The 11,180-nt window shown below is 40.5% G+C and overlaps 1 protein-coding gene across 1 annotated transcript; it reads right to left on the reverse strand.

Annotated features, from left to right (window-relative positions):
- Positions 1–8,506: 8,506 nt before the first annotated feature.
- On the reverse strand, positions 8,507–10,471 carry LOC133644903 (uncharacterized). Its single transcript, XM_062039658.1, has 6 exons — positions 10,381–10,471; positions 9,955–10,299; positions 9,313–9,639; positions 9,103–9,228; positions 8,991–9,034; positions 8,507–8,905 (listed from the first exon to the last, which is right to left on the reverse strand). The coding sequence occupies exons 1-6, from the start codon at positions 10,469–10,471 to the stop codon at positions 8,756–8,758; spliced, it is 1,083 nt and encodes a 360-aa protein (XP_061895642.1). The 3' UTR covers positions 8,507–8,755.
- Positions 10,472–11,180: the final 709 nt, after the last annotated feature.

Raw genomic sequence — 11,180 nt, forward strand, 5'->3', positions numbered from 1 at the left:
AACAGCCAACCAAAATATTCTGGGAGTAAATGGAAATGCAATATTATTTCCATTTGACATGGAAGGACAATAAAACAATATTTTTTTAGTTGTCATTGAAAATGAAAAAAAATCAATCTAGTTTTAGCAAAATCCAGCACAGAGACTATAGAATAATAATATATTGATATGCATAAAATCTGCAGGGACAAAAAAGTTTTCTTTGCCACAAAAATACAAAACAAATAGAACCACTGTGAGAAAAAGATACAAAGAGACGTTTGGGTGGACATATTTCCACTGAGGTAGGGGCGGCACAGATGAGCCACTGAGATTGCAGCAAAATAGTTCCCTCCCGTTTGGTATGATGTGGTTCATGTCAATAATATTAAGATGCTGTCTAGATGGTCTGATGTTCACTTGGTCCAACGAGAGGAGAAAATGTGGATCGTGCTTCATCTGCTGCTCCTGCTCCAAAGTGGAGGTAAGTCCATGCTCAGTTCCAATGGGGACATGTTCATACTGTACATGACTCTTATTAATATGTCTTCTTTTTCTCTTCAGCATGTACAGGTGCTTACAACTTTTCCACTCAGACTGTTGGACCTGGACAAAGTGTCTCTCTGACATGTTCCTACGAGGATTATGGAAATATAATTTACTTATTTTGGATCCGATTGGTTTCTGCAAACTTTCCTGAAGTTTTAGCTAAAACGGCACCTTACAGTTGAATATGGAACATCAAATACTGGACGTCGCATCACAGCCAAAAAGGAACAAGGAGAATTTGTCCTGCAAATTAGTCAAGTAGAGAAAAGTGATACGGCGATCTACTACTGTTTAAAAGCAAAACTAGGTCAACTCCTGTTTTTAAATGGAACATTCCTTCAGGTCACAGGTAAATATGACAACAAATAATTAGAAGACAATTTGAATATTACATTCTCCATACTTTGTGACATACGTTCTGTTTATAGATAATGATTTTAACTTGACCAATAATGCAGTCTTCAAATGTCCAAATGAACAAATATTTTATTGTGATGAACATGTTTTTACATGCACTACAAGAAATGTAACCTCTGCATTAACACATCAGTATATTTTAACTTCCAAGATTTCAACAGAAGTGAATGTCGATCTGTGGAATCAAAGTCACAGAGTGCTGAAAGACTTCAATTTGTCTTGCACTCTTCCCAGAACCAGAACCCTCCGTGTCTGTTGTCTCTGAAGTCCAACCAGGACCGCCTGTGAAGTTGCAGTGCTCAGTCCTCTCCCACTCTGGGAATGACATCTGTCAAGATGGACACAAAGTGTCCTGGTTCAGAACTGGACCAGAAAGTGTCCATCCCAGCTTTGTTTACGCTCATAAGGAATGCAAGAAGATCAAAGATAAGTCCACACAGAAATGTGTCCACACTTTGTCAAAGAACGTCAACTCCTCTGATGCTGGAACTTACTTGTGTGCTGTGGTCACATGTGGGAGGATTTTCATGGGAAATCCAATAAAAGTCAACATTACGGGTGAGAATTTAGTCATCTGTATTGACTTATTCATCATTAATGTTCGTTGCTATAAATACTGACAGTTTGTTTTTTTAATCACAACCGTTCAGATTCCAGCTGCTGTGATTCAAACAAGTATGTTATCTTTGTCTTGAGTGCTTCTTTGGTCTTAAACTTCATCTTGTCAGCCTTCTTCATCAAAAAGTTCAGGACAAACATCAGATTTTGCTGCAAAGGTAAGAAAAAAGCGCATTATCAATCATCATTAGGCTGTTGCTTCCTTATTTGTCTTCAATTTTTCAGCTGGTCCACAAACACTCGATGAAACGTTCAGTCGCGTCCAGCAGGTAAAATAAAGTTTGTAGAAACTTTTTGTGCATCTTTGCTTGGTTTTCAGCTTCTTCTCATGTCACACATGACTTGTTTCCTTAGAGAGACGAGGACTCTTTGGTTTATTCCATGCCATCGTCTCCAGGAAAACTGACAAGGCGAGGCAGACAAATACGAGGGCAGCAGAGGAATTTAGCACGTACACTGACGTGTGTCATCATGTCTCAATCCTCACCACACAACATTAAAATGTGTTCTGATACACTTTATGTTAATAATACACATTCTCATACTTTTTTCCCTGTAAGAAAATAAAAATGGAGACACAGAGATGAGGTAGGAATAAATAAGCTCTGCTTCTTCCTGCTCCTTTTCGGACATGTTGATTTTATGTGAGTGTAAATGTGATGTTCTTCAATGTAACTTGTTTAAATAAATATTCCCAATACTGCAAAAAGGCTTTGGAAATTATCTTAAAAGTTTTATTATCCTTTTTAGGGCACTCATTGAAATACTTGGATATCTAAATTATCAAGGCAATGTTTTTTTTGTTTCATCTTTATAAAAGCATTATTGTTGCCAGGCTTTTTTCTTTGTCATATGTTGGAACCACGACCAAGAGGACCTTTGATTTATTGTGATTTCAAAGTAACCTGAAGTAAGTAACAGCAAATGTAATGTGGTGAAAGATGTGAGTAGTAGGTCTCGCCATGAAAACTAATGAAAAACTTTGTAGTTTTGTGCTGACTGCCAAGATACATATCCACCATGTTTATTTCTAACATCACTATCCAACATTCATGTGTATGCTGATGATAATGCAACACTTCTTACTGCAAACTGTAAATAAAAAGTATTGGACATGTTTCAGTATTCCTGCTGTATGGCGTCGTTGCAACAATCGTGTATGAAGTTGAAGCACACTTGGACAGGAAGAACAACTCCTTCTTAGTTCACACTTTTTTTTAATTTTAAAGATCAACCTCAACAAGTTTGTTTGAGAGACTTTTAAGTGTGTGTGACAGAGAAAGAGTTACAGAGTGAGACACAAAGGGCCTGATCTACTAAAGGTGTGGATGTTAAGCTATGTAGTTTAACTACCTTTTCCAGTAATTTGACGGTAGCTTCGCTATTTTTTTGAACGAGTAGCTTTTCCTGTAGCTTAGCTGCTTTTAGACCCATGTAGCTAGGTCGTGTTGTATATTTGTTGGTCGTCTGATGAGTGATGAGCCAAGGAGACGCCAACAAGGAATCGTCAAACAAAAAGCTTTATTTGTTTTATCGAGCCTCAGACTGGAACTGCAGCTTCCAGGAGAAAGATTATGGGCCTGATTACTCTTCTGATGTCCTCCTGGACCACTGTACTTAATTACCTTTTGCACAATGACCCCCAGTCGTCGTAACTCTAGCCTTGAAGCCGGCCAGTCTGGACAAAGCCCAGTTTGTTGTTTGGCCAGTCAGTCTTTCCTCTGATCAGTTTGAGTCGGGTGACCTCCGACCCCTATCCTCTACTCCTACCTGTGGGGGCTTCCCGCCAGATGTTGCTAATGTATTTACACTTCCTCCAAACCTGCATTCCTTTAAGATTCCAATTGTCATGGGGGCAAGAGCCACCACTCTCAAGAGAGCTTGTGATAGACATCTGCACCCGAATCTAACTAAGGGCATATTTCCTTAGTAGAATAATCCTCTAAAGGATGCTGTGACCAAATACAAACACATGCTAGTTCACAATTATATAAGAAAATGGTACACGGTATAATTTACCCCAGTAGCTTACATCAAAGCTACAAGCTACAAAGAGAGAAAAATGACTGAGAATCCAGGCCAACGAAAAAATATGGAGAAAATACAATGGCTTGGATGAGTGAGAACAACCATACATACGGAGAACATCCATGATGTTTGGTTGGTGTTCGTATGATGAGTCCCATTCGGCTAAGGTTAGGGTGAAACATTACGGACTGGCCAATCAGAGGCAAGATAAGGCGGGTCATCGAAACCAGGAAGCAAAATCATAACAGCTACGCACTCATGTCACATGACGACGAAGCAGTCGGAGACAGAGGGACGCTTCAAGCTGACGACTCAAAAAAAAAGAGACCTACTTGAAATTGGCAGAGGAATTCTCCCCCGCAGATTAGATTTTTCTTTAGTGATGAAGATGACGTGCAGGAAACCCACAATATTGTGTGTCCTTGGCAATGATGGGCCGTAGCAAGCTACTTGTAGCTAAGCTACTTAGCTTAACTGCATTTTCCAGTAACTTGACGGTAGCTTAGTTACTTTTTTAACGAGTAGATTTTCTTGTAGCTTAGTTACTTTTTTAACGAGTAACTTTTCCTGTAGCTTAGCTCCTTTTAGACCCATGTAGCTAGGTAGTGTTGTATCTTTGTTGGTCGTGTGATGGGTGATGAGCCAAGAAGACACCAACGAGGAATCATCGAACAAAAAGCTTTATTTGTTTCATCGAGCCTCAGACTGGAACTGCAGCTTCCAGGAGAAAGAGTATGGGCCTGATTACTCTTCTGATGTCCTCTCGGACCACTGTCCTTAAATACCTTTTGCACAATGACCCCCACTCTTTGTAACTCTAGCCTTGAAGCCGGCCAGTCTGGACAAAGCCCAGTTTGTTGTTTGGCCAGTCAATCTTTCCCTGACATTATTACTCTGATCAGTTTGAGTCGGGTGACCTCCGACCCCTATCCTCTACTCATACCTGTGGGGCCTTCCCGCCAGATGTTGCTAATGTCTTTACACTTCCTCCAAACCTGCATTCCTTTAGGATTCCAATTGTCATGGGGTCAAGAGCCACCGCTCTCAAGAGAGCTTGTGATGGACAGCTGCACCCGAATCCTCCAAAGGATGCTGTGACAAAATACAAAAACATGCTAGTTCACAGTCATATAAGAAAATGGTACACGGTATAATTTACCACAGTAGCTTAGATCAAAGCTACAAGCTACAAAGAGAGAAAAAGGACTGCGAATCCAGGCCAACGAAAAAATATGGAGAAAATACAATGGCTTGGATGAGTGAGAACAACCATACATACGGAGAACATCCATGATGATTGGTTGGTGTTCGTATGATGAGTCCCATTTGGCTAAGGTTAGGGTTGATGGAACCAGATCTTTTACATATATCCATATTTAAGTGTTACTTCTTTTGTATCTCCTATAGTCATATTTTCATCAGCTAATGTTTCGTCTGGTACAAAGTGCTAGCATTCGAGTGTCCTTGATGAGAGAGTCAGAGCGTTGAATATTCTCTCTGTTGAGACTCCCATAACATTCCTGAGATAAGGGCACAAAGCGGTGCTGGGCTGGCAGACAGCAGGTGGGGAGGAGGAAGGGGAAGAGGGGGGTAGGACAGAACGTATCTGGGGGGTTGGAGCGAGGGACGGATGGAAGAACACAGCACTTCCGTGGGTTTGAGGGGAGATCGATCTAGACTGGGCGAGGGAACGCTTGTGTACTGGATTTGGTCTCACGTTTGTCTTCAAAGCTTTGAGAATAAACCACAAAATACAAACTGCCTGGTGATGAATTAAACTTCAGCATATCTGCCATTAAAAGAATTTGGGAGTGACCAGCAGCTTAAAATCCCTGGGACGAAGAGCTGGTCAACGCAACAGGGTGAAACATTATGGACTGGCCAATCAGAGGCAAGATAAGGCGGGTCATCGAAACCAGAAGCAAAATCATAACAGCTACGCACTCATGTCACAGGACGATGAAGCAGTCGGAGACAGAGGGACGCTTCAAGCTGACGACTCAAAAAAAAAAAGAGACCTACTTGAAATTGGCAGAGGAATTCTCCCCCGCAGATTAGATTTTTCTTTAGTGATGAAGATGACGTGCAGGAAACCCACAATATTGTGTGTCCTTGGCAGTGATGGGCCGTAGCAAGCTAAGCTCCGTAGCTTAACTAAATTTTTGAGTAACTTGGCGGTAGCTTAGCTACTTTTTTAACTAGTATATTTTCCTGTAGTTTAGCTACTTTCTTAACGAGTAGCTTTTCCTGTAGCTTAGCTGCTTTTAGACCCATGTAGCTAGGTAGTTGTGTATCTTTGTTGGTCATGTGATGGGTGATGATCCAAGAAGACGCCAACGAGGAATCGTCAAACAAAAAGCTTTATTTGTTTCATCGAGCCTCAGACTGGAACTGCAGCTTCTAGGAGAAAGAGTATGGGTCTGATTTTTCTTCTGATGTCCTCTCGGACCACCGTCCTTAAGTACCTTTTACACGAAGATCCCCAGTCGTCGTAACTCTAGCCTTGAAGCCTGCCAGTCTGGACAAAGCCCAGTTTTTTGTTTGGCCAGTCAATCTTTCCCTGACATTCTTACTCTGATCAGTTTGAGTCGGGTGACCTCCAACCCATATCCTCTACTCCTACCTCTGGGGGCTTCCTGCCAGATGTTGCTCATGTCTTTACACTTCCTCCAAACCTGCATTTCTTTAGGATTCCAATTGACTTACACCACTCTCTAGAGAGCTCGTGATGGACATCTGCACCCGAAGCTAACTAAGGGCATATTTCCTTAGTAGAATAATTCTAAGGATTCCGTGACCAAATACAAACACATGCTAGTTCACAATCATTCAGGCCATTTGTACGCTCTCAATCACATTAACATTGATATCATACATGTGGGTGTTATGTCGAACTGGGGAAGGAGACGGCACGACAACAGGATATCAAGCTCAACAGGTTTATTGTGTGCTTGATGAGTGAATGGGGTGTGTATGCTACTATGTGTTTGCATGAGAAACTATGTGTGTGAATTTAACCATATTAATACCGTAATGTTTGTTGAGGTGCGTGTTGAATGAAAAGCGTCCAAGTCCAAAGGGGAATGAACCAAGAGAGAGTCCACGGTACAAGCGGGGTCGAGAGCAGGAGGGCAAAATCCGGAAGTCCAAAACTGGGTCAAGGATCGGGGAGAGCAAGCAGAGTCCAGGAGGGAAATATGGCAGCGGAGGTATACAGCGAGGCTGGGACACGGGCACTGTGGGGGAAACGAAAGACAACACTGGGATCAGGAAAAGAGGCACAAGGAAATAGGCAAAAACGGAAGCTGGAGGGAAGTCAGAGACGTGAAGCTTACTGCGAGCAGAGCGACGTTCCGACGACGAGGAGTCAGCGTCGGGGCTCTTTATACTGTCGTCCCTCATCAAAGCCAGGTGCGTTGTTTGTAGGTTGTCTCCAGCTGCGGCGGAGTGTGGGCGCGGTCTGCGTGACGAGCGCGGGGGCGTGTCTGGTGCTCACAGCGGAGCCTCTGAGCCAGGGGTCACCAACCTTTTTGAAACCAAGAGCTACTTCTTGGGTACTGATTAATGCGAAGGGCTACCAGTTTGATACACACTTAAATAAATTGCCAGAAATAGCCAATTTGCTGAATTTACATGTTATTATTAATAATTAATGATATTTATCTTTGTGGAAACACTGATCATCTCAATGATTTCTCACAATAAATATATATATAGAAACAGATAAATATCAATATGCAACACTTTATTTTTATATTTTCTCTAAGTGCACATTTTTCAAATTGAACATTTTCAAATGATCACTTCTGAGACAGTCTTGTGAAATCACAATATCCCATTTTAACTAGCTAGCCACTAACATTTTTTAACAAATCATGAATTACTTTGCACCATGTTTGTACAAATACTAACTCATGTAAAATACAAAAGTCAACTCTCAAATTTTTAAATAAATCATGTCACACTTTGAACTGGACACCAAATCTGTTATCTGTTTCTTTGTCAGTTAGTGAAGACCAAGTCTTTAAGATATTTTATTGGATTTTCAAATTCTATTTGAGTTTTGTCTCTCTTAGAATTAAAAATGTCGAGCAAAGCGAGACCAGCTTGCTAGTAAATAAATACAATTTAAAAAATAGAGGCAGCTCACTGGTAAGTGCTGCTATTTGAGCTATTTTTAGAACAGGCCAGCGGGCTACTCATCTGGTCTTTACGGGCTACCTGGTGCCCGCGGGCACCGCGTTGGTGACCCCTGCTCTGAGCGCTCCAGCAGAAGAGGGAAGCAAGGAGCGCGCGTGTGCCGTAACAGTGGGCCCATAGATAGAAATGTTGTTAAATGTAGCTTTGATGTAGCAAGCTACTTTTGCCGTGTAGCTTGTAGTGTAGCTTACTACAACTCTCTAGTGATAGCTTCCCCTGTAGCTTAGCTACATTTGATCGAGAGTAACTTGTAGCTAAGCTTACTACATTTTCCAATTAGCTTGTTCATCACTGGTCCTTGGCCATATTTAGACAAATGTATGCGTGTCTCACTCCGTAACTCTTTCTCTGTCACACACACTTAAAAGTCTCTCAAACAAACACTGTTGAAGTTGAAACTTGTTGTGGTTAACCTTTGAAATAAAAACAAACAAACTGTGAACTAAGAATAACTTTTTCTTCCTGTCCAAGTGTGCTTAAACTTCATGCACGATTGTTGCAACGACTTTCAGCAAGTAATACTGAAACATGTCCAATACTTTTTATTTACAGTTTGGAATAAGAAGTGTTGCATTATCATCAGCATACGCATGAATGTTGGATAGTGACGTTAGAAATAAATGTGGTGGATATTTAACTTGGCAGTCAGCACAAAAGTACAACGTTTTTCAGTAGTTGTCATCAATAGACCTACTACTCACATCTTTCACCACATTACATTTGCTGTTACTTGCTTCAATTTACTTTGAAATCTATTAGTATTGGGAGTAGTTCAGTTACTTTAAACATGTTACATTGAAAAACATCACACTTCAACTCACATAAAATCAACATGACCGAAAAGGAGCCGGAAGAAAAAGAGCCTATTTATTCCCACCTCTTCTTTGTGTCTCCATTATCATTTTCTTACAGGAAAAAAGTATAAGAATGTGTAATAGTAATATAATGTGTATCAGAACACATTTTAATTTTGTTTCGTGAGAACTGAGTCACAAAGATAGACATCGGCGTACGTGCTGAATTGCTCTGCTGCCCTCGTATTTGTCTGCCTCGCTTTGCCAGTTTTCCTGGAGACAATGGTCGGCATGGAATAAACCAAAGAGTCCTCGTTTCTCTGAGGAAACAAGTCATGTGTGACATGAGAAGAAGCTGAAAACCAAGCAAAGATGCACAGAAAGTTTCTACAAACTTCCTTTTACCTGCTGGACGTGACTGAGCGTTTCATCGAGTGTTTGTGGACCAGCTGAAAAAATGAAGAAAAAGCATAAAAGAACAACCCAATGATGATTGATAATGCACTTTTTTTCTTACCTTTGCAGCAAAAACATTGTTTTGTCCTGATCATGTTGATGAGGAAGGCTGACATGATGAAACTTAAGGCCAAAGCAGCACTCAAGACAAAGATAACATACTTGTTTGAATCCCAGTTGCAACCATCTGGATTGTTATGAAAAAACAGTCAATATTTTTCGCAACAAATACTTATGTTAAATCCATCAATACTAATAAATTAATATTTACCTTGGGTGTTGTTGACTTTTATGGAAGTTCCCATGAAAATCCTCCCACATGTGACCACAGCACACAAGTAAGTTCCAGCATCAGAGGAGTTGACGTTCTTTGACAAAGTGTGGACACATTTCTGTGTGGACTTATCTTTGATCTTCTTGCATTCGTCATCAGCGTAAACAAAGCTGGGATGGACACTTTCTGGTCCAGTTCTGAACCAGGACACTTTGTGTCCATCCTGACAGATGTCATTCCCAGAGTGGGAGAGGACTGAGCACTGCAACTTCACAGGCGGTCCTGGTTGGACTTCAGAGACAACAGACACGGAGGGTTCTGGTTCTGGGAAGAGTGCAAGACAAATTGAAGTCTTTCAGCACTCTGTGACTTTGATTCCACAGATCGACATTCACTTCTGTTGAAATCTTGAAGGTGAAAAATACTGTGATGTGTTAATGCAGAGGTTACATTTCTTGTAGTGCATGTAAAAACATGTTCATCACAATAAAATATTGGTTCATTTGGATATTTGTAAGCCAAATTATTGGGAGAGTAGTCAATTTAACATTGTTATCTATAAACAGATATTATGTAACAATTAAAATATGTAAAATTGTTCATTTAAACTGTTTTCTAATTATTTGTTGTCATATTTACCTGTTACCTGAAGGAATGTTCCTTTCAAAAACATCATGGTATTCGTATATTGTTGTACATTTAAACAATAGTAGATCGCCGAATCACTTTTCTCTACTTGACTAATTTGCAGTACAAATTTTCCTTGCTCTTTTTTGGCTGTGATGCGATGTCCAGTATTTGATGTTCCACGTTCAGCAGAGCTGTAAGATGACATTGCAGCTAAAATGTCAGGGCCGTTTGCAGAAACCAATCGGATCCAAAATAAAATATTTATATATCCAGTATCCTCGTAGGAACATGTCAGAGAGACACTTTGTCCCGGTCCAACAATCAGAGTGGAAAAGGTGTAAGCACCTGTACATGCTGAAGAGAAAAAAGAAGACATATTAATAAGAGTCATGTACAGTATGAACATGTCCCCATTGGAACTGAGCATGGACTTACCTCCACTTTGGAGCAGGAGCAGCAGATGAAGCACGATCCACATTTTCTCCCCTCGTTGGACCAAGTGAACATCAGACCATCTAGACAGCATCTTAAGATTATTGACATGAATCACATCATACCAAATGGGAGGGAACTATTTTGCTGCTATCTCATTGGCTCATCAGTGCCGCCCCTACCTCAGTGGAAATATGTCCACCCAAACGTCTCTTTGTATCTTTTTCTCACAGTGGTTCTATTTGTTTACTACTTTTAATAACTTTGCAGTCTTTTTGTAGCAAAGGAAACTTTTTTGTCCCTATAGATTTTATGCATATCAATATATTATGCATGCAAATGAATGTTGCAAGACATTTTCCATATAAGAGATATATTATTAATACAACAAAAAATATCAAACAAATCATTTAAATATGTTTTAATCAGCCTATTAAGTCATCCAGCAGCTTTAAAATTATAATAGGATGTTTCTTGAATAGACAATGTCTAATATTTCTATTTTTGACAGTACTGCTTCCTGCCGCCTCCAAAGACATGCACCTGGGGATAGGTTGATTGGCAACACTAAATTGGCCCTGGTGTGTGAATGCCCGAGAGGGACAAGCGGTAGAAAAAGGATGGATATGTTGACACACACACAAAAGACGGAGGATTTTATCTCTATTGTTTGTCTTTGCAGCACGATTGCCTCCTTTCTCACGCCCATTTGCACTCACATTTCAAACGTGCAAAGTAAAAACTTAAAACAGCGGCAGCAGAACAGTTTCAGTCTTGATAAATCACACAGCGTGTTCTAAATG

The sequence above is a fragment of the Entelurus aequoreus genome, linkage group LG28, assembly GCF_033978785.1.
Source record: "Entelurus aequoreus isolate RoL-2023_Sb linkage group LG28, RoL_Eaeq_v1.1, whole genome shotgun sequence".
NCBI classification, from domain to species: domain Eukaryota; kingdom Metazoa; phylum Chordata; class Actinopteri; order Syngnathiformes; family Syngnathidae; genus Entelurus; species Entelurus aequoreus.

Coding starts and splice junctions, on each gene's coding strand:
- LOC133644903 (XM_062039658.1), bottom strand. CDS start 10,471: ATGCTGTCTAGATGGTCTGATGTTCACTTGGTCCAACGAGGGGAGAAA. Junction 9,640..9,954: donor AACATTCCTTCAGGTAACAG/GTAAATATGACA, acceptor CACTCTTCCCAG/AACCAGAACCCTCCGTGTCT. Junction 8,906..8,990: donor CGCTCAGTCACGTCCAGCAG/GTAAAAGGAAGT, acceptor TTGTTTCCTCAG/AGAAACGAGGACTCTTTGGT.